The sequence below is a fragment of the Doryrhamphus excisus genome, linkage group LG19 (genome assembly GCF_037039965.1).
Source record: "Doryrhamphus excisus strain RoL-2023G ecotype Guam linkage group LG19, RoL_Dexc_Guam_v1.1, whole genome shotgun sequence".
NCBI lineage: Eukaryota > Metazoa > Chordata > Actinopteri > Syngnathiformes > Syngnathidae > Doryrhamphus > Doryrhamphus excisus.
Window position 1 is genome coordinate 12,511,697 of NC_136375.1, and position 27,218 is coordinate 12,538,914.

A 27,218-nucleotide genomic window follows, 5' to 3' on the forward strand; every position below is an offset into this window, starting at 1 on the left:
GCAGGGTCTTGAGACACATGCTAACTCGCAAACTAGAGAGCTAGCGACCTAAACGGTAGTTATTTCCTTTAAAATTACATAGCCAAAAACTTACCACTTCCACACGGATAGGGAGGATAACTATTAACAGTTATTTAACCTTAACATGAACATTAATCAAACGTAATAATTTTTTTCTGGGTACATGATACCATACAGCATCCATATCAAACTTGCGCGGGCCGCACTAACATTAAACTTTTATATCAAGGCGGGGGCCTCAAACTAGTGTCCTGCGGGCCACATTTGGCCCGTGGGCTGCATGTTTGAGACTCCTGGCTTATGTCATGTCACTAAATAAAAAGCCAAGGAAAAAGCAAAAGAGTAAATTCTAATTGTAATATGATGTCACAACTCCCGAGTTATTTTGGACATTTTGACAGAAACCCAATCAAGTTGAACCACCCACGTGTTTTTCTAGATAAAAAGGGCAAATCTCACCTACCATAATGTACAACCTTCACCTTAATGACGTGGGACTATCACATTACTGCCGGCACGCAAACCAAATCCCTCGTGTCGTCGTCTGTTGTGGCGCCTGAGGCCAAGCAGTGAGACGGATCTCCTCTGGTCCTCTGGCAGGCAGGTAGTACTGGCCTGCGTCCTCTCAGCCTTTTGTCTTAGAGTCTTGACTTTTAACGTGATTTTCTGGATGAAGACAATGGTATGTCTTCCTTGGGAGTACTGGCCGTCGTATTATCGATACACAATATCTGTTTTGCATTACCTTGCCTCCCAAGGTTTGCCCCTACGACTCACTCGGCATGCACTCAGCTCCAGTAATCAGATCCACATTTGGGCTGCAGTGGAGGGGATTCCAGACTACATGGCTCAGGTCATACTGTAAAGCCAAGTAGGACAGCCCTTCTGTGCTGGTAGCAGACAGCATGTGACTTTCTGTGTAACGTTCGAGTGCAAAGTTTGGTAAACAACAACACAAGCGCGTCATGTCCGTTCAGTCCTGTCACAACATCATAGTAGATTTCTCTTCTTAAAAACAAGATCTTCCTCGTCTCAAATATCTGCAGATTTCCTGTGGATCATTAAATAGATGAGCTCCGAACAACGCACAGATCTCCTTAATGTCTAACAGGTGGAGCGCTTATCAGCGTCAAGCAGAAACAACCACACTACTACTGCATCATACAGTCCATATGTACGGTATGCATGGATCGACTATTAGCACTGGACATATCACATGTCCACATGTCAATAATACAAAAAAGCCAGCTCGATTTTGAGGAAAATGTGAAGCCGCTTTTCATAGCTACAGTATATCGTGGCCGCACTGACGTGATCCAGATGTGGCCTTAAAACACAACATCATCTTAGGTAAAACCATCCTCACCCACAAATCATCACAAGTTATTCAATTATTAGCTATACTCTGAGGATGGCTGTCAGTCAAAGAGATCTGCACGATGCGCAACATACATCGCGTGCAACTCCAGAGAGACGTTAAAATGCCAAAGAAAGAAATGAATCAGCTAATACACGAGTGCATACCATGGCTGTCGTCATGAATCACTGATTCGTCAACCATAGATTGATTCCCAGCGTTTGGGCTGAAAATGTGCATGAACGCTCAAACCTTAGTACATTGATAACTCGGTTAACGTTCGATTATTGTTTTTTCAGTTAATGTTGGATAAAATTTTGCCTTGGCTTGCATTCGCCCATTTGTCCAACCTCGGACAATTTTAGCGTGTTTGTATCAGAGTTGCAAAGAGATACACAACTAGCAAACACATTCATTCATTTTGTACCGCTTATCCTCACGAGGGTTGCAGGGGGTGCTGTCTTCGGGCGAGAGGCGGGGTACACCCTGGACTGGTGGCCAGCCAATCACAGGGCACATATAGACAAACAACCATTCACACTCACATTCATACCTATGGACAATTTGGAGTCACCAATTAACCTAGCATGTTTTTGGAATGTGGGAGGAAACCGGAGTACCCGGAGAAAACCCACACATGCACGGGGGAGAACATGCAAACTCCACACAGAGATGGCCGAGGGTGGACTTGAACCAAGGTCTCCTAGCTGTGAGGTCTGCGCGCTAACCACTAGACCGCCGTGCAGCCTGGGTATGAACTTTTTCTTCTTAATTACACTTTTTCCCTTTCTCTTGTATATCAACATTTGTATTTTCTTTTTCTCGTAATGTCATGACAATATTCCCGATAATATTTTAACTTTTTCCTTACCAAATGTTCCTATTTAGTTGTATTATTAGAATGTGCTGAGGACCATCCATCCACTAGTCACCCTCACTTGGCTGTAGTTTCTTTAAGGCGCCGTGCAGCCTGTAGCAAACACATTCTCTGCACAAAAGAGAAAGGTGATGGATCGTACCAAGAATATTACGGCCTCAAGAGAAGACCAGCATCATTTCAGAAGTAGCATGTAAATGTGACGGGTGGCTCCGTCATCGGTGCATACATATCTACTCAGGTTCCCAAGTAACCATCTATCACCTTAGAGGGGGCATTGAAGGTGTTTGTACCAGTCTCATTTGTACGTCCATATTTTGTTCAAATATGGAATTGTTGGAATTGCATTAGTATGGAGGGTAATAGTTCAGGATTTGGAAATACTCGTTTTTAGGTGTGGATGCTGAATTCTTAGCATCAGGGTGCCCACCATCCTTATTATTAAAGCTGGATCCTCAGCATTGGCACTAGATATTAGCACTGCAAGAAAGAAACCTTGCCAGGTAGAAGGTCTTGCATGCAGCAAATAGCTGTGAGGTGAAAGACATGAAAGCGTTGAAGCCGTGTGGCGGACGTGAGGGACCGCACTCTTTGATGCTTTTGTGCTTATTTTTCCTGCACTAGCTTTTTTTTTTCCAAGGCTGGGGGGGGGGGTGGTTTTCTGAAAACAGGGTGTTTACCAGGCACAAAGAGAATCAACTCAGCCGAGAGGACTTTGTATTCTTTTGCTTCACTTTGCTGCATTTAATCCCTCTCCACCGCCGACATGGCGGCCCATGAAGGTCCCTTGTGAGCTGCCGGCTTTGGGATCATTGCGCTGACCGCAGCAAAGAGAAAACAGCCCACATTTGTAGACGCCTTTCTTTAAACAAGCTTTAAACAGCGGGACAGAGGACGTGCATTCTCCTCAGTCAAACCAAAAAAAAAAAAAACAAAAACCTGTGATCATGTCTAATTTTGAGGCGGTTGACATCATCCTCTGAGCTGCCCGATACGAGCCTCCAGCGCTGAGTGAGATTGTGAAGATTTCCTTTTATTGTCGCTCTTGTGATGATACAAGCTGTTAGGGATTTATAAATCATCACACGCGCCAAGCTTTTTTTTTTTTCCCTCTGGACTCGCCTTTGCGTCATGGGAATTGATGTTGCGAATGGCGTTCTCTTTTCTCCAGATGTTTTTTAACATCGAGATCTCTTCAAACCAATAATCAAATTATTTCAGAAAAGGAAGAAAATTGCAATCTTAATCTCCCCCAGTAGGCCTCTCACTTCCACTTTGCCAGATCCATTTAGGAGCAGACAATCAATCAGAGAATCCAAAGAAAGACAAAGTCCAGAGAGGAACTTTATGACAAGTTTTCCAAACTTGTTTTGGTTGTCTTTATTGTGCTGGCACAGAGGCGGACTCCAAGGAGGCAACATGCCGAGGGCCTCAAGGACCATTTGGTCTGCAGGACTGACATGGGCTGTAGAAAATCCCACCGAACAATCCAACTTTTTCAACAAATATACAACATTCGCAGATTTATTTTCCACTGATCTGAACCATCTGGTGGACTTCTGAGACGTTGGAAGTCCTCCATCCAGATCATCTTCCAAGACACCCACCAAGTCGATGCCCACCAACAAACAAAGATGTTCAAATGCAACGTTAAAGCTACATAGGTCAGTCTCCTGAACGGGCTACCAAGACTGTGACGTAGCATAATTCCCTTATATTGTGGTTCACACCCAAATAATAATACTACAGTTTTTGGATCATTTTGTAGAATATGTTGCAAACCGGCTGTACAGTGGTCAAGTGGTTAGCCTGCTAGGAGACCCGAGTTCAATCCCATCCTCGGCCATCTCTGTGTGGAGTTTGCATGTTCTCCTCGTGCATGCGTGGGTTTTCTCCGGGTACTCCGGTTTCCTCCCACATTCCAAAAACATGCTAGGTTAATTGGCCACTCCAAATTGTCCATAGGTATGAATGTGAGTGTGAATGGTTGTTTGTCTATATGTGCCCTGTGATTGGCTGGCCACCAGTCCAGGGTGTACCCCGCCTCTGGGATAGGCTCCAGCACCCCCCGTGACCCTCGTGAGGAAAAAGCGGTAGAAAATGAATGAATGAATGAATGTTGCAAACCGGCTGTACGGCGGTCGAGTGGTTAGCACGCAGGCCTCACAGCTAGGAGACCCGAGTTCAATTCCACCCTCGGCCATCTCTATGTGGAGTTTGCATGTTCTCCACGTGCATGTGTGGGTTTTCTCCGGTTTCCTCCCACATTCCAAAAACATGCTAGGTTAATTGGCGACTCCAAATTGTCCATAGGTATGAATGTGAGTGTGAATGGTTGTTTGTCTATATGTGCCCTGTGATTGGCTGGCCACCAGTCCAGGGTGTACCCCGCCTGTCACCCGAAGACAGCTGAGGATAAGCGGTAGAAAATGAATGAATGAATGAATTCTTTAAAAAAAGTGTCAGAGTGAAAATAAAGTGTAGCTCTTCAGGAAGGCATCAATTCAAACTTTTATTTAGAAGGTGGCAGCAAAACAGAGCATGATTCATTTTTTTTATGAAGTTATGACATTTTTCTTGTGTTTATACAACTTTATTCTCGTGAAAGTACAACTTTTCTTCTCATAAATGTACGACTTTATTCTTGTAATTATTCTCGTAAACTTAATATTCTTGTAAACTTTGTCGAAATCTGGATTTTTTTTCCCCCTCCAATGTGGCCCCAATACTCGGTGGTGAAATGATGCATGGTGGGAGGTCATGTGCTCCAATGTTGCACTCCATCATGTTGCCTGGTGATGTTTTCAGTCCAATTGGCTCGGATCATCCTTGCATTGAGGTGTAAAAAAAAGTCCCTCAGTGCTTGTCCTCATGTTGGCCCAAAAAAAAAAAAAAAAAACTGGCCGTATGTTTAAAGCAAAATGTCAGTAAACGTTAATCAGATTTTTTGGCAGAATTTCCTGAAAGGTGAAAACCGCAGGCGGCACCTGATGGGATCCGCTCAGTCACATGATTCTTCTTGAAACCTTTTTAATGAGTCTTCTCCCACATGACAAAGCGCTTCTTGGCTTCTTCTCCATTATTACATTTCCTCTTCCTGTGTTTGCCTGCAGTGGAATTCTACTGAAGGAGTCGGGCCTTCAAGCCCTCACCGAGGCCAGTGAATGGGACGAGGAAGGACTTGAGGTTTGCTTTTCAACTTGCTCTCTTTTGTTGCATCTGCGAGTCAAAATGCCTCTTCATTAAGCAGAAATGACTGGCAAGCTCTTGACCTGACTGCTGTTCACTGTATTGCTGTTCTTCTGACTGTACGCAGGCACACACATAACACTTAGCGTGCACTCATTAGCCACAATATTAGGTACCCTCGCACAATTGTAATGATGAAATCTTCATTTTTGGTATGCAGTTAACACTGTTGATTTACTGCATCGCATCATGCTGAGTGCTGTTTCTAATATTTTGACCCTCTCACATGACTGACCTGTTAGTGGCACCTGACAATCACTACTGCCCCCTGCTGGGCACCGCCTGTCTGCAAGCCAGGCCAACTCATGCTCTATGAGGAAGAGTCGTAATCAACCACGCACATGCTGGTAATTGCAACCATGAGCTACACCTGGACAGTTTAGTTTCATTTGCACAAAAATATGAAGTCATAAAGGCATGAATGAGTGTTTATGACTGTGGTTTGCGTCCATGTAAAACTACAGGCAGGTGTTCCTAATGCTTTGCCGTTTATACACAACAGCCACATCACATCGGAAAAGAAAAGTAAATAAACATTATACATGAAATACAATAATGCTGAATTAAATGGAAAAATAAATTTAAATCATTTTCTGGCTATTTGTTATATCTAGATTACATATACAATATTTATTATGAATCACATCAGTAAGAAGAAGGCTGCTGGTGGATTTAGTTGAAAAAACAGAGCTCCCATCCCGCCACGGCAACATCCATACAAGAGGAAGTGCAAGAGGGGGGGAGGCCATGTTGGCAAACTAACATGGAAAGTGGTCTGAAACCCGATTTGCTTGTTTTAAACATGTTCTGACCCAAGAGCTGTGATCCTGCGGGCAGGAGGGGAGAGTATCGCTGCCTTGGCACATTCCCCCCTTTGCTTTAATTGATTTACTTGTTCCGAGCCACTGCGGGGTGAAGGGGGGGGGGGGGGGGGTAGAGGTTGCACAAACACTACTCACACAGAGGAAGCGTGAACCTGCAGGAGGTGCAGTTTAAAGCCAAGCGAGTCTGTTTACGCCACAGTTGAAAAAAGACGTCAGAGAGTTAGCATTGGAGCGCTCTTCATCTGAGAATGTAAACACTGTAGCGCACGTACACGACGATGAGAAAGCGACAGCGTGCAGTGGTACACACCAAGAGAAAATAATGCCGAGCGATGTAGAGGTCTGACTTTGTGATGCAAATGTTTTACTCTTTTGAACGCATATTGTTTCAAGAAGCTAAATGTTCAACTAACCAGAACTACTTTAGAAAACCGACCACAACTTGGCTTATGGGACAAAGTGGTTTGGAAAGTCACCGTTGATGCCCTTTGTATTGACATGTGGACTCCTATAGAGCAGCTACACATGATAACCCACATAGAAAGACATCTAGAGCTTCCAGAATCTGCACCTATTCCAGCTGTATTTCGTCAGATTTCCAAAACGGCCTATTTTAAATTATTCTACCAAAGGCACACCCACTCTGCTGTGACATTTATAGGTCAGAAAGTGGAAAAAGCACAATAGGTCCCCCTTAAAGAAAGTATTGTTGGGTAAATACATTTTCAGACGTGTGCTGTTTTTTTTAATGTGAAATAAAATGAACACTAAAGTGAACGCTTGTGAAACATTCTCCAAAGTATGCTGACATTCTTGTTTAGAGCCACCTAACGCTTCAATGACCTAGAAAAACATAACATTTTTCAAAACTAGCCATGCCCCCCCCCCCCTCCCTCTAAAAACATCCTGATGGACAGAAATCCACAATGTTTTCAAACATTTTGAAGAGGCCTGCTTGGGGCGCCGGGTCCCATTGTATCACTGGCAATGCAACCTGCATGGAAATTGGATTCCTGACGCACGGAATGTGTTCATACGGGGTGGGGGGGGTGGGGGGGGGGACGAGAGGACTAAAAGGATAAAACAAGGCTGAGAGCCTCTTCAAAGCAACACATTTACCGAAGAAGCCAGCGTCATTTAGCACCCTGATTAGTGTGGGAAGACGCACAGACTTGGGTGGGGGGGGGCAGAGGGGTTATACTTGTCTGAATACAGATTCATGTCACCTCCACAGAGCCTTCCATGAGACGAGACGATGACACATGATGACGCCTTGATCTCCCGTTTTCCACTTGTCTGCTTCGCAACGCTGCTTCTTCTTCTTCTTCTTTTTGCTCGCACCTCGTTTCAAGCCGGCAGCCAAAGTCATCCCCTTGAAATAGGCTAATTGTGTTCAGTTGACCTCTTTGGATGCAGCGGCCCTTACAAGTTAATCAGCCAGCAAAGCCTCTTAGTGACAGCCAGGCTTTAATTGCATACCATCAATCTGGATGGCAGCAAATCTTCACATTCCAGCTGCTTGGGAATGACCGGCCGTTCACTTTTTATCTCTTCGACCAATACACCCGACATGAGATCGTCTTTTACATTGGAGTACTTTCTAAGTCGTATGCAAAATGGACTTTTTGATGAGGCGTCACGGTGGTTTAGTGGTGGCACGTCGGCCACGCAGTCAATATCTACAGTAAGTTTGTATCTCCGTTTGGGCATCTCCAGGTTTGCTTCCACATTCCAAAAATATGCATGTTAGGTTAACTGGCTAAATTGTCCAATTGAGTGACAGAGTGTTAATGCATGGTTGTCTATGTGCCCTGCAATTAGCTGGCCACCGGTCCAATGTGTACCTGGAGCCAATTTTTTCGGAAATATTCCTAGCTCGCTGCTACAATTGTAAAAATATGAGTCAAAGTAAATGCCTCCCCTCCAGAGTGACTCCTGAACACACCCACACTCTAAAAAGTCATTCAGAGGATCTGTTGACACCACTTGATTTAATACATAAATGCAATGTAAAAAAATGTAATTAATTGATTTAGATAAACTTGTTGCTAACTTTATTTTTTAAGTTATGTTCAAATAATAATGTTGGCTGTTACATGAACTTAATTTAGCATGTCATATACACTCAAATTTTATTGTTGGTAAGCTTAACACAAAATTCAAGTTGCCATGACTTAATAAAATTAGCTTGGTAACATAATACACACACACACACACACACATATATATATTAAGTTACTGCTACTTTAAAAGCTGTGTGCATTGTTCTAATTAAGTAGACAACAAATTAAACTACTTTGAATAAAATGATATTTCTTTGAGTTACGAACTTATGACTTAAAATGAGCTTTGAGTGAAGAGGAAAAGCTAATTTGTGCAATGCAATATTGTTTGTTGGTTTAAAGCAGTTATAAAAACTAAGAAAGACTAATGGAAATTGTTGCGTTGATTTTTTTTGTTGAGGCTAAACATTTATTTTTTTGAGTGCAGACACCTCACCGCACTCACCCTGAACTCGGTCCCCAAAGCTCAGCTTTTTTTTTTTGACTGAAAGACTTGACCCCGAATTCTTTGTAAAAAAAAAAAAAAAACTTTTTTGTAAAAAAAAAACAAAAAACAAAACTTTTTTGTAAAAAAAAAAAAAAAAAAAAAAAAACTCCAAAAATAAAAATTTTCAACATTTTATTTAAGGAAAAAAGCCACAACCGGAGTCACATGCTCGCATCGCTTTGGTCGAATCACCTTCTGCAAGAGGAGCCCGTACTGCTGGGCACGCTGCCTTTTAGGGAGGGTGTCGGCGTCTTCTCGCTCTTACGGTTTGAGGGAGATAAGCAGTGTGTGAGTGTTGTGCTAGGATGTGTAGCTCATCACCCGATGTCAGCTATCTGGCCCTTATTCTGAATCCTTAGCTGCTTCCAGGAACTCCCATAGTCAGAAGGAATCCTTACTGTTTCTGGAAGGTTCCTGGACAGGAAATCGCCATTCTAGTAAACAACCTGGTACTGATGTTTTTCTCTGTTCATATGATTGTATAGTGGAGTCCAATGACACAGAAATGATTAATATAGCAATGATGAACATATAAATGCTGAATATTGCAAGGATAAATATAGAAATGACTCAGGACTTGATACAACCAGACTTATTCCAACAACATTTTACCAACCACCTAAAAAAAACACAAAGCTTGTTTGTAAATACAGTATGTATCATGGCGGCGGTTAACTATCTCCTGACCAGAGAGCGAAGATCCCAGGCTTGAAAAGGATGATGACCGCTGCCCGAGAATAAATCCCAGTCGCTGCATACGGACAAAACTCCAAAGCGCATACAAAAATAAACGTTTTTCCCCCCACAGTTGTTGATGTTCTGATACGACAGCAGGGTGCTTTCGGCGCTCCCAACGACGCGGTAACTTGGTTCTAGCTGTTAAAACCCTCTTGCGGTTCTGCTGCTTGTGTTCGGGCCCCTCAGAAAACTCAAAACCATCGGGGGCCTTTTGTGTGCAGCAAAACGTTGAAGGCAAAACAAACTGAGCAGCGTGACAATAACAAAAGCGGAATGCGTCCGGGTGGTGCGGATTCATTTTTTTTGCCCGACGGTCAAGCTCATCTGCCTGTTCCATGCTGGGCCCATGGCACTTTATCCCGGGAAGTGAGGTGAAGACACTAACCTTTCTTCCACAAAGCAATAACTTCCCACCATGACATCAAACCAACATTACTTCAGTGTTCCTCGCCTCTCGCTGTGAGAATGTCAGACCGGCTCTTTTCATGTGAGGGTTGGGGGGAATCCTATCTGATTTACTTTGGGTACGGCGCCTGTTTGTACGGGGCCATGTTTCATTTAAATATCAAAGCCTGCGAGGGGGTGGCCAGACACTTTAAATGCAATATTTGGGACTTCCCTCAAGGAATGTGACTGCTGACAAAAGAGAGCTGATCAGCTGAGACAATATGGCTTCTGTGGTGGTAATCTATCCAACCTCTTCACCGCTAACAAGAGCCCAGACCCATTTGCATCTCACTGCGCGCCTCTCCCCATGGTTTAAAATGACACTTGAATGAATCGCTCACATTTTTCGCCCATTAAGGAAAGCGTCGTGGCACACAAGCCCGGTCTGGTGTGGTGTTTGTATTTACCACGCCGCTAGCACAACGACAAAGCTCACACATCTGCGCCCGAGACAAAAGAATGGCGCAGGAAGCTTTTTCTTTTCCCTCTCATGCACCGGGACCACAATCAGCTCACTGGCAACAACTAGAAATTCCAACAAGGATGGAGTGCCTTCAACAAATAGAACAATCATGAACACTGCAGTGTTTTTTTTCCCATACAAAAATTGAATGCAAAAATGGACGGTCATGTTCCTCAAATGCTGGGAAGACACGCGATCTATTGTTTCCAAAAACCACTCCAGATCATTCAAGTATAAAGAAGTCAGATCTGTCATGGCTTACGTCAGCGAATCTTAACTGGTGGGTTCTGGGACCATTCTGGGTGGGTCTCAGGCAACTGGTGAAAAGTGACAATCGTCCATTTATGACTTATTTTTCTTGAAAAAAAACTGAGCAATATTTTAGTCATCTTTCACAACACTTTGAACACAACCCCTCAGGGGCGCCACAAACGTCTGCCATTGTTGTTTGGTGACACATGCCCCTTTTCCATTTCACGGTACTCACTCCACTCACCATGGCTCAACCTGCTACTGATGTTTTTTTCCATTAGAAAACACTATCAGGTACTTGTTCTCCAATCCAATCCACTTTATTTATATACTGTAGCACATTTTACAAACTGTTTCCAAAGTACTGCACAGACTAGTAAAATTTTAAAAAATAATAACTTTTCCTGCAACACTGTTGGAAAAGTGTAAGGTCATGGGTAATTAAAGGTGAAAAGAAGATAAGGAAATGCTTAACGTACGTGTAGTTAACCTACCTACCTGCTTCCATTATGCAAGCAGATGACTCCGTGAGATAAGTTCTAACAAATGGCCAATTATCCAAAGGCACAGTGTTCTCCAGATAAAGAATAACTATCCAACGTTTTATCTCCACTGAGTTGTTTTTCCTTAAAATCAAGATAAGAAGATTGTATACCTGCATCTTATTGTTTTCTTTGGCTTGTTTCGAAACCGCTGCTGTCCTCTAAGCTCTCCCTCTGCATGAACAAAGCAGTCTTACATCATCCTTTTTTACTGAAAACGGGGAGTGAAGAGAATAAATCCAAACATTTATTACCCTTGCACATAATAGTCTGATTGTCCTGGAAGACATAGGCTTACACATGTTTTTCTCCCTTGTGTTTAATTTTGTCCAGCATTGTGCTTCAAAGCTTTTTTTTTTATCAGAGATTTTCTATTTAGATCTTGACCCAGAACATCACTAGAGAAAAGTTCTTTGATAAAAGTCCCTTTAGGTATAAATACACGTTGTAAAAGTGAAAAGGAATTTCCTCTTGGAAATATTTATCGTTTTTGAAAGCCTGAATAGATAAATGGACGAAACCCAAGTGAATTACATCAGCAGAGTTGTAACTGCAGTGACTCTTGCGTCACCAACTGAATGCAGTTCGACCTCCTGCCCAAGGGTGGCGCTGTCTTCAATCCTGTGACACCATAAGGCGGAAGCGAGCGAACAAGGTCAAACATGGCGGCCCCCAGTGTACTGAAGTCTGCGTGGAGCTCATTTACGGCGTTAAACTACAACATTAACGGGAAATTAAGTGTTCTACAAAGGCTAACGATACCGCAGTTATCATCTTCAGTGACCCAGAGGAGAGGAATACGCCAAGGTGAGACAGTTTAACGGAGGGATGTTAAATATAAACGGTGAGCTAGTGCTAGCTGGCTAATAGCGCATACACATTGCTAGCCTGTACAGGTAGAACAACATTTTTTTATCCTTCTGAATATTAACATACAACATTAAACATTGTTTTTATATGTTCTTCATTGTGCACTTCTACAGTCGTGGAAAAACGGGAGGGCAAGACGGTAACTGTAAGTACAGACGTGCAATAACTATGTGATGTATAAGAAGTAAATCTCCATTGCAGTACTTTTGTTTTGCATTCACATTATTTTCTTTATGAAACAATATAACATCTTTTTTATCCAGAAAAAAGTTTGTTCATTCATATACTAGTCCTGTGGCATTTTTGGTGGGAGATTATAGCTAACATCGATGGTTATGAAGATGTTTGTGGACAACTAGCAAATGAGCGAGTCCTGCTAATTAGGATATGGATGAATTAATGTCATAATCTCTGCCAGATTGAAGGGAAAATCCTGGATCTTCCAGCTGCACCGCAACCTCCAAACCCTGCAGCAAAGTGTCCTATTTATAGATGGAACCTGCAGAATAAATACAACTATACGGTAAATAAATATACATTACTCACTTGCCTCTCACCATGTAGAGCACTTGGCGACAGCGGGCCAAAGCACTGCAGGTATTCTTTCCAACAAGTTTCTGCAGCAGGTGATTTGACGAGCTCCTTCCTTCAAACCAAAGAAGGGGTAATCGTTACAATCACCTGCTTTAGTGACCGGCTGGAAAGAAAACCTGTAGTGTCTCGGCCCTCCATGGCATGAGTTTGACACCCCTGATGTAGAGTAACAATGCTATCTACTGTACGGTGTTGTAACTACAAGCCACTCAGACAGTTTAAATTTTCATTTAAGTGTAGTTTGTGTCCACCTGCAGGTAAGAAGCGGTGGAGCAAATTTGGATTGACCAAATTTGGATCATGATTCTGCTACCACCACATCAGTACTATCAGGAGAACCAGACAATAGAGCAAAGTACACTACATTCTGTATTCTACACTTTCTAGGATGTGCTCCTGCTCAGCCAGTTCATCAGGTCAGACGGAGGGATGCTGCCCAAAAGAATCACTGGCTTGTGTCCGCAGGAGCATCGCAAGATCGCAGAATGTGTGAAGATGGCTCACAGAGCAGGTTTGTTAGCATTTCATTACTGCGAAAAACTTGCCGTGATACAAGTAAACAAAAGGACTTTTTGTTGTGATCTAAGGTCTGCTTCCTGAGCACAGGCCCAAACTTCCAGAGGGCCACGTCCCAAAACCTAAGCCACAACTCAACAGGTGATGTTTATTTTTATACACTATGCGTCCCACCATTACCTAAACTAAAAGCTTGTTCTGTGTGGTATGTTTCTCCTGCGCAGATACTTGACCCGCTGGTCCGTTAATTCTGTCAAGCCCATCTATAAACGCGGACTAAAGTGGTGCAAGAATCGCATGTCTGTTGGAAGCCCACTGCTCCAAAACAATGTGCGCTACAGTCCCAAGCCCCTTTACATAAAACACTGAGGGACACGAAACCTGCACTAGCAAAATAAGTCTTTGACTAGTGATATTTTTGTCATTTGTCATTTTTGATATGCGACACCAACCCAGACTACATCAATATTGTTTATTGCCAAAAAAAACTAAATGTGATACTGAACAGTCATACAATTAAGATTTTTTTTCTGCAAACTGAATGTCACTAACAATAAACTCCTAACTCACAATAAACTCCATTTTAAAGCATGAACGGTAGGTCCAAGTTCTTGGTTCCGTATCCGATGTAGACGCATCCGTGCAGCGGTGTCATGGGCACGTGGTAGAAGGTCAGGCCCAACCACAGCAGGCTGCGAATCACACACACTTTGTTGGCACCCTCAAATTGAAGACTCCATGATCCTATACACAAACACACACACACAAAGATAATCACAGTGCCCACCCATGATTCACACGGCACTATTTCTTGTTACCTTTTGGAATGTCCTCACTCAGTGGATCCAGGAAGTCCAAGGCAGGGTTCAAATCGGCCATCTCCAGAAGGGTCTTCTTCTTCAGGTGCTTAGGTTGAGTAAAGTGTAGAAAGTGTTCCAACTTCCCCGCTTGAAAGTAAGAAAGACCTGAAGGACAAATCATTCATTTGCAAACAACCACCCATGTAGGGCTTTTAAAAAAAAAAGCATGAGTCACCGCCAAAGCTGCGATTGATCTGGACCACCCCGTGCGTGGTGTTGATGAAGGCGCCCCGCGGTACCACTGATGCTTCCTCGTTGATGAGGTGAACTGTCACGGCGAGCCTGGTTTCCTCTGTCACTTTCTTCTGAAAACACCAAAAGAAACCACAGGGCTATAAAAGCCTGACACGAAGGGGGAGCTGATCACAAGCGCCCTCACGACACCTCATATCGTTTGGCGCGCCCCTGCCAGGCTAGCCTGACTCACCGTTGACTCCTCGGCTGAAGTGTCAAATTTGTCTCCTTGCTTTTGCTCGTACACAAAAGACGGGTCACCTTCGAATCGGCCCTTGGCAGTTTTGGAAACGTCCTCAATCATTTCAGTCGTGGTGGAGGGGATCAGGAACCAGTCGATGCAGTTGAAGCTGGAGGCCCCCCACACCATAACACAGGATAAATATAGCATCAGTAAAGTTCATCTGAGTTGCATTGAAAGGCAGGGGTGGGCCGATCCATCTAAATATCGATAACCAACTGTGATACCGTATTAGTATCAATACAAGCACTTATCTGTTCACATTTGTTTATTTTCACCATTGTCTTTCTCTTGTTATTAAAGACTAAATAATTCAAGTAAAATGCACCAGTATCGGCAATATTGACCTGACCCTGGATTTACTTGGTATTGGATCGACACCTAAATTTGCAGTATCGCTCAGGCCCACTGATTACCTGTAGAAATGCTGCGTGTCCTTCAGTTCATCGTCCCTTCTCCCTTGAGCGATAAAGTAATGCTCTTTTAATCCGAGTATTTTGCCCCAAAACAAGACCCGGTTGAATTTGTAGTTCTTCCTCAAAATAATCAGTGACGTTTGCAGAGCTGCCCTTTGTTCCGAGTTCAAAATGCACCCGCTCCCGGCTACCAGCTCCAGGAAGTAGGATAACGAATTCGCGTCCATTCGTCACTTGCAGCTGTCAATTCGCTTGCTAGCTAATACACAGCACCTTCAGGCACAAATTCTTATCATTTAGCTCGTCTTTTGCGTCTCTCTCGTTGATGAACTCACTGAGCATCACTCACAGCGAACTTTCTGGTTGCTATGACAGCGCTTAAACAAAGCATCTGATTGGTGTGTGAGTCGTCTGCCTTGACGTCACGAGCCAGCGCGTGAAAATAAAAAATGGCGGCCATACACTTTTCGGTTATAACATATCAAATACATCGTTGTGACACACTGTACGGTCAACAGTAAACACTGTCATGTGTCCAAAATTTGGCATTTGAATATATTGATGAGGTTATAGGTTTTAAATTAAATGAAATTGAAGTTTTAAACACTCAATTAGGAGCCCACCCTTCAGGCCATGCCCACAACATGCTAGCACGCTAGAGGTAAGCAACAGGCAGGTCCGTTTAAAATACATTTCATATACATTTTTTCGTGTGTTTCTTATTTTTTGTTGTTGTTGCTGCTTTTTTCCGATACTACCGAATGATACACCCAACACTGATGTGACCAACAACCAGACGGCGCTCTACTGGGCCACGTGACGCCAGGTAATCCCAGCTCCTCTGAAGATTTCTTTGGCACTTCTTAAATCGGTTTGAATATTTACATTTAAAATATAATTTCATTATGAAATTATCAGTGTATTAGTGTATTTAAGCAACACACCGCACACTTTCATTGTGTGCAGACCCACAATGAAAGTGCAGAGCAATGTAGTCATTTGCTTGCTGTTAGCATGCTAGCTATTAACATTGATAACATATTAACCATTTTTGGCATTCTCCAAAATGAAAATATGTGACAGTAGGCAATAGGTGTACAACACTCAATATTTAATTTGATTAAAAATAAGAGCTGTGACGCCTAGTTTATGTGTGTTAGTAAGCTGTTGTCTGAGTGTGCTAAAAGAGTAGTAGTAGTAGTAGTCATGTGCGGATGATAGTGAGATATCAATACTTCCGGTATCAGCCCTTCTTGCTCTAAAATGTATTCTCAAATATAAATATCGATACTTTTGATTTGAAGTAACGTTTGGTAACATAGTAGTTGTGAATGTACCTGTGTACATGTCAGCTTTACAGTTGCCATGTACGCAATCACAGTGACGGCCATCGAGTGGGGTTCTGTCGTGTCTATTAAAGTGGAAACCTCTACTTCTATTGTTTAAGCAGCTTTCTCTCAAGAACAAATGCATTTTCCTCGCCCTTTTATGAATTTGAAATGTCCGCCTATTCCCATGCTCGCCTCTTCCCAAGCGTCGGCTTCAATTGACCAAACAAAAGAGCCTCAGTCCAGAGTCACATGCTTCATCAGCAGTGGTGATTTCAGCTGCTTGGCCCTCTGCCCGCCAAGCTAAAGTGGAGAAAAAAAAAGGAGCCTGAGTGGGGTGACTTGTTTCTACGGAAGGACCGCCCACACACTGAGCTCAGGGTAGCACCTGATTAGAACTGGCAGTCCGCAAGGAAGTTTGGTTGTGGACTTTAGAATCAGATTCGGCCAAAGCCACGTTCTGTGCCCATCCAGCTCGCCCTGGGAAACCCACCACCCAGGAGGCCCAGCCGTCCGGCGTTGCCACGACACTAATCCCACGAGGACAAAAGGCGTGAGCGTCACAGAGCATGTCGCTGCCAGGCGCTCTCATTGGCTGGCTCATGTCCATCAATCTTGGAGCGAAACTTGACCACAAATGGTTTTAATTCCTATTCGATACACTTAATATGAATGCTTCAGCTCCCTCTCGTCAGTTCAATAGCCTGGATGAAGTGAATTTTGAAAGAGTGGACTAAATAATAGTGTCTGTGTCGCACTAAAGCATAGACTACAACAATAGCAAGGATACACTGAGGGAACAGGACTGAACATCAGCTTTTACTTGGCAAAGATCCCATATGCTCCCTGAGGGTCCACAATAGTGTACAGGAAGTGTGTCCTTGATGCTGGAATGATGCTGAGATTAAAACGTGATTAGATTTCTCATTCAGAAAAAATAAGTCTTGTGGGCTCTAGGCCTAGGACAATAAGAAAATGTAAATAATGAATGACTCACAATAAATGAACCTGATCATTTTGCCAGCCTTAGTATATTGCCATGTACTTTGTTTGTTTGTTTTCTTCTTCCCTCGCCTCCAAACAGGCAGGAAGAGGATTACATCTGCATTAGTTTCAGCACCATGGCACGTTTGTTCCATAGAACAGGGGCATGAACGAAGTGAGCCTTTTCTCAGTCATGTAGTTTCTTTGTGTCGGTGGGTGGGGGCGGGGCCACTAGCATGGAGCAGTGGAGAGTAATTCAGTAGAAATTAAATTAGTATATTGCAACATATTATGTATTTTTTTTAAATTGTACTTTTCTTAAAAGTAATGCTAAAATCTCTTCTTGTCTACTACCAATCTCGTCTGGTGACACCTCTAGGTGTGGATCTTTGTGGCACCTTTAACTTTGTCTGGCTTTGTTCAGGAGTATCATTAGAATGAAAGTAGTCGTGTGCTGTGATTGCTTTCTCGTTTGGATCGTTGGCTTTGCAAAGTGTGTCGGAAAGACCGTTGAACTGGTTCTGGATTCATGCCACTCTAGAGCTGGGGGGGGGCGCATTGTGACCCACATTTCTTCATGTGTAACGTCCACAATCGAATTACTCTCACTTTTCACACGCTCATTAAGTGCGGCAGAGCCACGTGGGACAGAGCTGTGTTATTTGGTGTTGGTGTGTGTGTTGTGGAAAGCCACGGTTCCGATGACTGGACTAAGCTGCCTTCCATTCCCAGGCACAATTCTACATTGGTCACTTCTGGTCATAAAAGCCTGTCTTTTATGTCACCCACTAACCTACAAATGTGTGTTGGGAGCAGAGTCCAGTGCTAATGGGCGCAGCCAAGAAGCTTTAGATGACAACAGACCAGGGCCTCCATCAGGCCAGGCGGGAAGAATCGTGTGATGGGAAAGCCTTAAAAAGAGCAGCCCATAATGAGCAATCAGGTGAGAGGGCAGAGATACAGGCAGTATTGTCCAGTAAAAGTAACACATACCAAAGTTAAGTCCCCAGTCAACTCAGCTCGACAGCACCCTCTTTTGACAAACTACACTCATTACTTTGAATGTTTGTATTTTGGAAATGCATGGTTTAAAAAGTTGTCACTGTTCAAAGCACGATTACATATTTAAAAAAAAAAAACAACCTAGAACTGTGTTAAATGCAACAGATCTGGATTATGTCTTATCACTGAAGTAACTACAGAAGGCACTTGTTAATTAATAACAAACAGGCCTCCATGTGTACAGAAAAAAAGTGCATAATTAATTATGGCTAAGCCTTAAGCGCTTACCTTGGCAGGTGTTCACTTGTCTTTGGCATCAGTTACGCTGCTGATTACCTTCTTATGCAACATTGAGTTTCATCATTCTACAAGAAATGGAAGAAAAAGCATCCCAGCATTCTCTTCCAAAACAAAAGTGCCTCAGCGTTTTACGGAATGTTCTTTGATCATTTGACACCTGTTGTAAAGGCGCACTAGTGTGCTTTTGTGTAAACATGTTATGGGGTCTTTATCTCCCGGCATGCTGTCTTCATTTAGCTCAGTTTTCAGTGTTGAACTTCAATGCCTTTGTCTTCTACAGGACTGAAGCCGTGTGTCGGGCTGCCCTCTGTAGAACCGTAGGACTGCTGGGCTTTGGACCCCTTGGGGGCCTCCGCTGCCGATTTAGGATTCAGCACTCTGGGAAGGTAAACCTGTAATACAGAATACACATTACAGAATGCTCAATGGTGCGGCTAAATAATAATTATTGTCTGTGTTAGGCATGTCCCGATCCCATATTGATATCGGATATAGAGCATATATCAGAAAAGAAAATCGGATTATATCGGCATCTAAAATCTCTGATATTGTCACTTCGATACAAGCATTCGATGACTCAGCTCCAGTACGTCAATCCAGCAGGGGCCAGGAGAGTGCACCAAAGACGTTTAATACAACTAAACTCATCGCGCGTTTGAAGCTACATTACATGGGAAACTCCCACAGGACGACAAAGTCATTAGCTAAGATGAAATTGAGCACCTTTAACATTGCTATATTACACCTGGCTGCCAGTATAAAACGATACTCCAGATCCTTAAGGAAGTAAATGGTTCCGTTTTTTTCTCTGCTGATTATTGTACTGTGGGGCTGCACAGCGATTGAGTGGTTAGCGCGCAGACCTCACACCTCACAGCTAAGAGACCCGAGTTCAATCCCACCCTCGGCCATCTCTGTGTGAAGTTTGCATGCGTGGGTTTTCTCCGGGTACTCCGGTTTCCTCCCACATTCCAAAAACATGCTAGTTTAATTGGCGACTCCAAATTGTCCATAGGTATGAATGTGAGTGGGAATGGTTGTTTGTCTATATGTGCCCTGTGATTGGCTGGCCACCAGTCCAGGGTGTACCTCGCCTCTCGCCAGAAGACACCTGGGATAGGTTCCAGCACCCCCGCGACCCTCGTGAGGATAAGCAGTAGAAAATGAATGAATGAATTATTGTACTGTCACTTGACCATTCAATTTGTGCGGATATAGGATTGACATTGCTATCAGCCAATACTCAAGGCTGCAAAGATCAGAAGTGGAAACCCCCCGTAATGAGTGACCTCAAGAGACAAGTGCAGTACCATAGTGTTTTCCTCCACTTCCTCAGGGGTGCCCTCATCTTCTTCGTTCACCTGCAGAAGAACGAAACCATCAGAATGAGAAATACGTAAGTCATGAGGAGCAACTCACCTCGTAATTGTGTGGACTGAGGTACTGGAAATGGCCGAAACAGGTGTAGCTGAGGCAGATGAGGATCGTGATGACCAGCACCACCAGGGTGAACAGAGACGTGGGAGCCCAGAATCCTGAAATGTCATATTACTTATCATCATTTCATTGACTTTGGTGAACATGTGAAACCCTTTGGTTTCACATGTTGACTTTGGTGAACATGTGACCTGACGTGCTTGTCACTCACCGGTTCTCAGGACGGAAAAAAAATAAAGCCATATTAGGCAGATGATGGGGGCGGCCAAAGCTTGATTGACAGCCTTCAGGTGTACTTGTCGGTCGATGCGTGTCGGCAAGTACGTGAAGTACAGGTTGTGTTTGTCCACCAGGTGCTTCAGCATCATGTATAAGAGACCTGGTGGAAGACAAGTGAGACATTTAGTGTCCATAGTGGTGTTCCTTCAGAAGAAAATGTTGAAATGTGTTCAATGTTGTTGGATGTGCTCACGCGCTTGGCACTCACCGAAAGGCACAATAATGGGACAAATGACACTGTATGCCATGATGACCGTAAAGACACACAGGATCCAGCCGTACATGGCCCCGTATTCAAACTCATAAGCCTGGTTCTGTTGGTGGAAACACAAACCTTTACATTCATCTTCAATGTTTCGCTGTCATTCTGTGATCTATGGAAAGGAACATTCCTGTGTCTTGCCTACCTGTTTGACGTATTTCCTCTCTGCAGCGGAGCGAGCCAGCACCAAGCGAATGGTGTAAAGCAGCAAGCCAGGCAGCCGCAGCAGATCCATGGCCGAGCCCACCAGGCCTGCCGCGATCACGTAGTTGACAAAAAAGGCCCCTTGGTCAGGTAGGAACACGCACCTTGGTGCACAGACGCCAAAAGGTAAGCAGAAACAGTTTCAAGTTAATAGTGACTTTATGGCCAAGTGTAAATTGTAGGACTTGCGCAAATGTGAGATGTTCACAAAGAAGGGGAACTTACTCAAACCTCAGTTTCCCATCTGTTAGAAATTCTTTGTCAAACAGCCAACGGAAAAACAGCGCAAGACTAAAAGGGAGAAACAAAATAACATGCGTTGAGAAATGTGGGCTTGTCCAACATCCACTCTCAAGTCGGTCCAAAAGAAATCAGCATATTGTCTATGAAATATGTCGTGCTAGTAGCCCAGCTGCAAGTTATATTTACCTGGTGAGCCCTAGCGATGGAAGGATTAGCACCATGAAGAGCAGAAAGAAGTAAAGCTTGTGCATCATGCTCAGCTGCTCACTGGACCTGAAAGAGCACAGAGCGTTCCTTCCAAACCCTTCACAGCATGACAAATCTGAATGTGTCCCACCTGCCCCAGTGGGCCTCTCCCAGCGTGGAGTAGTAGACGATGGTGGGCAAAAGGGCAGAGAAGGACCATAGCAGGAACGTGGGGAAGAACTGACTGACGATAGGGCTCTATGGTGAGGGGCAATGAGGGAAGATTAGTTCTGGAGCACTGGGGGCAGGGTTCCTAAAAATGTGTTTAGCAATAAGTCATACGTTCAAATAGTAGATGGGTTTGGTGACGTTGAACTTGTCTATGGTGTTGATGATGATGGTGGGCGTTGTGAGGAAGGTGAGCAGGAAGAAAAGCAGGAAGTTGAGCATCACGTAGCGGATGAACCAGGAGAAGCCTTGCACTGAGAGGTGGTTCCTGCAGAGATAAGGAAAATGTGAAGATGTCATTCTTTCACATGTTAATAATAAATGTTAACAATAAACAAAAGACTAGTTAAACAGTTCCATTCAAACGAAGTCCAGTATGCAATCATCCCTCCATTATCGCGGTTAGTTGGTTCCAGACCCAAAGGAAATTTCATGGTAGCATAGCAAGCTAGTTAGCCTCTCCAAAGTACTTATTCTAAACTTAAAAGTATATCTAATGGAGTGGGGAAGAAGTACAATGAAGCCAAAAACGTCCCACTTCCACACGGAATGAGTAGCCAATCTCCATTCAGGTAATGTCATCTCCCGTCATGTCTCATAACATTACTGATGCCTTTGACCAATAACCATGAAACAGTGATCATTAATTATTATTTAAACAGTGATAAAAATCAATTTTTTCTTGAAATACATAACTTCTTAGCATATTTACAAATGATCAAAGTGGCCTTTGCTTCCTTTTATTTTTCAGTCTGGCAGCAAGACGTCATACACTTAACTGTTGTTAATAGTAACAGTAATAGTTATGGGCAATAGTTTTTTAGACAATTTTTTTGCTTGAAATATTTGGTTAAATTCTATAACCATCTATTCGAATGAGATGCTGGGCGCTTACCAGTAAACGTTTCTGGGATGGGGTGCGAAGCTGACCCTCCACTTCCTCACTTTGAGACTTCCGCTATTGGTGGAAGGCTGAGGCTCTTTTCCACAGCAACAACTCCTGCTGCCACATTCCAGCGCGTTGAAGTCTTTGAGAATGCTAACGAGACCAGAGTACAGTTAGTGATGAGAATGATCACCTCTTCTTGTCCTGTGTCAAAAATAAATAGTGAATTTGGAATCCATGTTGCTAAATGACTACTCACTACTTGGCCATGGCCTCCGTCTGCAAGGTGACAAAGGCAAGCCCCAGGGGGCGCTGTGGCACCACCCCCACCTGCTGCCTCACCTCCTCCAGCAGATCTTTTTCTTTAGTGCTGTAGTACTCGATGGCGTCCACCTGAGGGAGCACGCACATGAATGCTTCTTGTCCTGCATACTTATGACAAATAAGAGGATTAAAGTCACACCCCACTGACAAGGGGTTCAAGAAAGGGATTCAAAAACCAGATTAGCCTTCACTGTTGGCAAGAACACACACAATTATCTCACAATGACAACAAACCCGCGTGGGCTGCAGTGTTTGTTTTAGATGATGCCATAGTACACCTTTTTCACGATGACGACGTGAAGCCTTCTGCTCAGTCTTACCTTCTCACAGTTGGCGCAGCAACAGAGCTGACCGCACGGTCGGGGGTATATTGTTTCACGCTTCCCCGTCTTCTCCAGGACACGCTCGTAGTAGCGCAGGTTTTTTCCAGCTCGCAGCCTAAGGTAGTAAAATAAAAAATCAGTGGTGCGATTGACACACCTTGCAGAAAGTTTATTCATTATTTTTTACATTTGTTTAAGGCCTGAAAAAAAAATGCTCAGGCATGTCAGTGTTTTTTCTTCCACTTTAAATCTTATTGCTATCCTTTCACTTTGTTTTATATTTGTAGTTACCTCTGCATGCTTACCTTTCCTTGTCCAGATGCATGAGCTTGGCCACATCGTAGGCAATGGTGACGGCACACACCCTGCAGGTGGGGTACGCCTCCCTAGACAAAAGCAGGGCGGATTAATACCAAGGTGTAAATGGTGTGCAATGCAAACACATCTGTGGACGTACATGAAATGTGTCCTTATGTCCTCCTCTGTGGCCGTTTTTGGCACACCCATCACAAACAAGGTGTTTCTGGTCTGCAGACATAGTTAGTAGCATCAAGTTCCTGCATGTAGCTCCTGGAAGTAACAGTTGAAGAAGTAGAAAACTCACCATGTCTCTTTGCGTGCCTTTCATTTGCGATGTGTGTCTTCGCAAGAGAATAATGGTCAGGGCCAGATAGAGGACGGCAAACACGGTGTGCAGCCACAACAGGTCGTTTCTGACAACAACAGTAAAGTGCAGGAAAACTGAAGCTTTTTTTTTTGTGGAAAATGTCGAGAATCCATGAAGCGCCCCTTTATTTGTGGTTCCTTCCTGAATTATTCCTGCACCTTTATCCAGATCCTCACCAAAATGGAACACTTCCTACAAAGTTTTGTTTGACTTACATTTCTATTTAATCAAGCTAGCTACATGTATGCTACTGTACACAGTGTCTGTGCAAACAGGTCATTAAAACAACAAAACAGCACGTAGTGGCTCAAGACGTAGCACTCAGTACTGTAGCTTTAACCGATTAGTGTTCTGCAGTCACAGTTGTTTGTTACCCCTTTTGAAGATTGCCGATCGTCGTCCTTCCGAAACTCTGCGGATCGTTGCCTAAAAGATAGGAAAATGTGAGACGCAATTGACAGCGACTCAATTTGCCACACCTCTTTTTAGCTATGTTTAGGGTGTGTGTTTACACATGAGTCGTTTTTTTAGCAGTCAGTCCTCATAAAGCCAATTCATACAGTAGAACAGTTAAAACGCTGACTAGCCACTCTTGACAACCTCAAAACCAAACTCACCCAACAGATCCCCCGTCAGGTTGACAGGCAGTATGATTGACAGGGAGGTGACGGTAATGACCAGCAGCAGGATGACGAGGTGACGCTGGAAGGAGAGGTAGTGAACGGCGTCTATGCCACACCGGGCTTTTATTTTGTCGTCACTGGAAGGCCAAACAGATTGTGTGAGGTGAGATGCAATCATATAACCTGAGAACATTAGTTGAAATGACTTACTCCATTCTGAGGATGTAAGGCAGCCAAGAACAGAACCCCTTTTGGGGAAAAAAGATATTTTTATTTTCCATGAGTAAATATTTTTGAGATTTGCTGTTATTTCACATACTAGTTCATACTCCTGGTCATCCCCGCTGGATGCACACGATGACAGACGTCCATATTGAGGGCGTCCAGACTCAGTGACCCTAAAAGCCAAACACAATTCATTTGATAAATAATATTCATTAAACAACACTTGGAATGGATTCAATGATAATGAATGGAATATTTTGTAGTTATGGCATAGAAAACAATCTTCTAAATGTGCTTTTTTTTACATGATTAGAGCCATCAAGACATGAAATAACATCCATATATGACATCCTATTACCCAATATAATAGAAATAATAAACAAACCCTTCTTTATCCGCCACCAACGCAAGACGTCCATAGTCCCAGAACTTCTTCCGTATAATAGAGAAGAGCATCAGCAACACCTGGAGTTGTCCAAAAGATTGCAACAGTTCATCAGTCCTCTTCAATCCAAATCAAATGACAGACCAAGCTAAGATGTACCAAAAAGACGCTAAAGTTGAGCAGCAACACAACAGGCACGCCGCCAAAGCTGACTCCGCTCAGGACGGTGTTCTGCGTGCCATTGAAACAGGTCTTGTCGTCCGGCCCGGTGGAACGCCGGGTTTCGTTTGGGGCCAGCAGCGACCACTGATCCCACCACCAAGACGACATCACTGCAGGAGAAGAAGGGACAGTTTTTCAATGACAATATTTTGTGTGTCTTGTGGGAAATACCAAAAAAGTAAACATTTAGCCTTTTGGATCAAAGGTGAAACGTCTTCAACTAACAAGAAGAAGTCCGGTTACCTTGATTGAACGCCGCAAATGACCATAACCTGAATGACCGAGAACCTACACACAACGTTCCGGATAGTTTCTTTTAACTTTCATACAAAACAGACGTGTCCAGCACACAAGGCATTTGGCACACTTCTGTGCCATGTGACAAAACCACATTTGAAGTAGCTGATGCCGGCGGGTTCTTACGCTGTCAATAGCATGACGGCGAACACTTGCTCCTCACACTCCCCACCCCCTAGGGCGCCTGGTTATCATTCATCAGCCCATGGGAGGAGCGATCACATTCATTCATTGATTAATTTTTCGTTTGACTTGTCTTTATTACGTGCATGAATGTACTGCAGCCTGAGCGAGTGTGCTAGGTTTTGCACTTGAAGAATTATTTTCAGCCTTTCAATTCATTTTTATTAAAAGCCCCCATCTTCTGTGACCTCTCATGAAGTAGGAAGTTTATTTAAAGTAAGGAAAACTATTTTTTTTTTTATTTTGACCATCATCTACAATCATTGTGTGAGACATGAACACACGTCCTTTCTGCGTGTTCTAAAGGTATAAAAAAAAGCTAAAAAGAGGCAGCTCTTAAAGTGTGCTTTTCATTTAAAGCAGAACAGGACAAGGAGTTTCATAATAATGTTAAAAACAATTTTTAAAAAATGGTCCAAAAAAATCATGATCTTAATTCTGAGCAAGAAAATCGTGACATACATTTTTTGTGCAGCCATGAAATGGATATATCTTGAACCTGTGGTTGAGTTCTCATGCTTCAGGGTTTCTTTTTCCACAACGTTTTTGTTCCACTTAGTGTTGAACTTCTACGGTTCCTTGTCTCTGACCACAAGGTCATGTCACGGAGTGCCGTGAAATGATGGGAGGGATGGGGATTCGTGGATGGGGGCTGAACAATGTGATGTTTTGACCCCCACCCTTGTCCAGATCCACCCGACCCACCACGCCTCAACTTAAAATAGAGCCAACATGCCGTGAGTCACGAGAACGCAATGCAACATTACAGCGCGGCTCCGTCTAACATCTGCCGTTCCTATTCAAGTGGATGTGTGACTGCAGTGACCACCATTTTTTTAACATTTGAAATAACCTATATTATTTGTTTTTAACTGGTTAGCAGTCTCGCAACTGTATTGACATTGTGATATGCTGCAAGCTACGAGACAACACTGGACAACTTTGCCTACTTCAGTGACAAGTCACCACTGTCAACAAACCGCCATTCAATAACGAAACTTGCTTGGTCGAAATGGCGTATTTTGACTTGTCTACGTGTCAAAAAGGGCCAAAGTAGATATCGTCTTACCTGTTGTGTTTGCGACCCCGGCTTAGCCGCAAAATGAACTTCTTAACGCTGTAAAGACGCCAAACAACGTCAACATTATTAAAAGACTTCCTCCACCGCCTTCCTCCACCTTCATCTTCCGCACATGCGCACTCTCCCCAGCTGTGTTGCGTTGACATTGACAGCAGTCTTTCGGTTTGGGCGACACCAAGTAAACACAATTTTCAACATATTTGTATGATTTTGCTTTCAATTCGAGCTTAACAATATTATGTAGTATTTAACTAAGAAACCAACTTTAAAATAAATGTTTCTCTTTTGTTATTCAGTAAAGCATCAACATTATTATATCTAAGAATGATTTGTCTGACTCACCAGTACTGTTATATTTTTAGTAAGTAATATGTTTTGGTTTTTTTTGCTTTTTCTTCATTTTTTGATGAGGCCTCCATAGACGCTGAGACCAGTGAAGGCAAGATGTACCACTTCAAACTAAATAATAAAACCTTACAGCAATGTGAATGTGAAAGG

The 27,218-nt window shown here is 43.3% G+C and overlaps 3 protein-coding genes and 1 long non-coding RNA gene across 5 annotated transcripts; 1 reads left to right on the forward strand and 3 right to left on the reverse strand.

Annotated features, from left to right (window-relative positions):
- Positions 1 to 9,088: 9,088 nt before the first annotated feature.
- On the reverse strand, positions 9,089 to 12,837 carry LOC144902088 (uncharacterized). Its single transcript, XR_013630342.1, has 3 exons — positions 12,741 to 12,837; positions 11,434 to 11,494; positions 9,089 to 9,292 (listed from the first exon to the last, which is right to left on the reverse strand). It is a non-coding gene; the product is annotated as an uncharacterized LOC144902088 (long non-coding RNA).
- mrps18a (mitochondrial ribosomal protein S18A) lies at positions 11,941 to 13,914 on the forward strand. Its single transcript, XM_058057414.2, has 6 exons — positions 11,941 to 12,127; positions 12,304 to 12,335; positions 12,609 to 12,713; positions 13,172 to 13,295; positions 13,372 to 13,441; positions 13,525 to 13,914. The coding sequence occupies exons 1-6, from the start codon at positions 11,983 to 11,985 to the stop codon at positions 13,667 to 13,669; spliced, it is 621 nt and encodes a 206-aa protein (XP_057913397.2). The 5' UTR covers positions 11,941 to 11,982; the 3' UTR covers positions 13,670 to 13,914.
- On the reverse strand, positions 13,809 to 15,391 carry rsph9 (radial spoke head component 9). 2 transcript variants are annotated; one of them, XM_058057411.2, is made up of 5 exons: positions 15,052 to 15,391; positions 14,588 to 14,744; positions 14,336 to 14,465; positions 14,119 to 14,265; positions 13,809 to 14,044 (listed from the first exon to the last, which is right to left on the reverse strand). In XM_058057411.2, the coding sequence occupies exons 1-5, from the start codon at positions 15,276 to 15,278 to the stop codon at positions 13,884 to 13,886; spliced, it is 822 nt and encodes a 273-aa protein (XP_057913394.1). In that variant the 5' UTR covers positions 15,279 to 15,391; the 3' UTR covers positions 13,809 to 13,883. The 2 variants fall into 2 exon arrangements, with proteins under 2 accessions (XP_057913394.1, XP_057913396.1); XM_058057413.2 differs by having other exon boundaries at positions 13,832 to 13,992.
- A 3,010-nt stretch (positions 15,392 to 18,401) lies between these two features.
- tmem63a (transmembrane protein 63A) lies at positions 18,402 to 26,862 on the reverse strand. Its single transcript, XM_058057410.2, has 23 exons — positions 26,709 to 26,862; positions 25,097 to 25,269; positions 24,938 to 25,017; positions 24,647 to 24,725; positions 24,538 to 24,575; positions 24,322 to 24,464; positions 24,079 to 24,130; positions 23,642 to 23,750; positions 23,495 to 23,565; positions 23,343 to 23,423; positions 23,035 to 23,152; positions 22,650 to 22,783; positions 22,400 to 22,543; positions 21,619 to 21,772; positions 21,428 to 21,534; positions 21,277 to 21,363; positions 21,073 to 21,138; positions 20,789 to 20,951; positions 20,590 to 20,695; positions 20,314 to 20,481; positions 20,085 to 20,200; positions 19,976 to 20,026; positions 18,402 to 19,057 (listed from the first exon to the last, which is right to left on the reverse strand). The coding sequence occupies exons 2-23, from the start codon at positions 25,265 to 25,267 to the stop codon at positions 18,911 to 18,913; spliced, it is 2,385 nt and encodes a 794-aa protein (XP_057913393.2). The 5' UTR covers positions 25,268 to 25,269; positions 26,709 to 26,862; the 3' UTR covers positions 18,402 to 18,910.
- Positions 26,863 to 27,218: the final 356 nt, after the last annotated feature.

Coding starts and splice junctions, on each gene's coding strand:
- mrps18a (XM_058057414.2), top strand. CDS start 11,983: ATGGCGGCCCCCAGTGTACTGAAGTCTGCGTGGAGCTCATTTACGGCG. Junction 12,714..13,171: donor AGAATAAATACAACTATACG/GTAAATAAATAT, acceptor TACACTTTCTAG/GATGTGCTCCTGCTCAGCCA. Junction 13,442..13,524: donor CCTAAGCCACAACTCAACAG/GTGATGTTTATT, acceptor TCTCCTGCGCAG/ATACTTGACCCGCTGGTCCG.
- rsph9 (XM_058057411.2), bottom strand. CDS start 15,278: ATGGACGCGAATTCGTTATCCTACTTCCTGGAGCTGGTAGCCGGGAGC. Junction 14,745..15,051: donor GACACGCAGCATTTCTACAG/GTAATCAGTGGG, acceptor GGGGGCCTCCAG/CTTCAACTGCATCGACTGGT. Junction 14,045..14,118: donor GAGTGAGGACATTCCAAAAG/GTAACAAGAAAT, acceptor GTTTGTGTATAG/GATCATGGAGTCTTCAATTT.
- tmem63a (XM_058057410.2), bottom strand. CDS start 25,267: ATGTCGTCTTGGTGGTGGGATCAGTGGTCGCTGCTGGCCCCAAACGAA. Junction 23,566..23,641: donor AAGGCACGCAAAGAGACATG/GTGAGTTTTCTA, acceptor CTATGTCTGCAG/ACCAGAAACACCTTGTTTGT. Junction 23,153..23,342: donor ATGCATCTGGACAAGGAAAG/GTAAGCATGCAG, acceptor TTACTACCTTAG/GCTGCGAGCTGGAAAAAACC.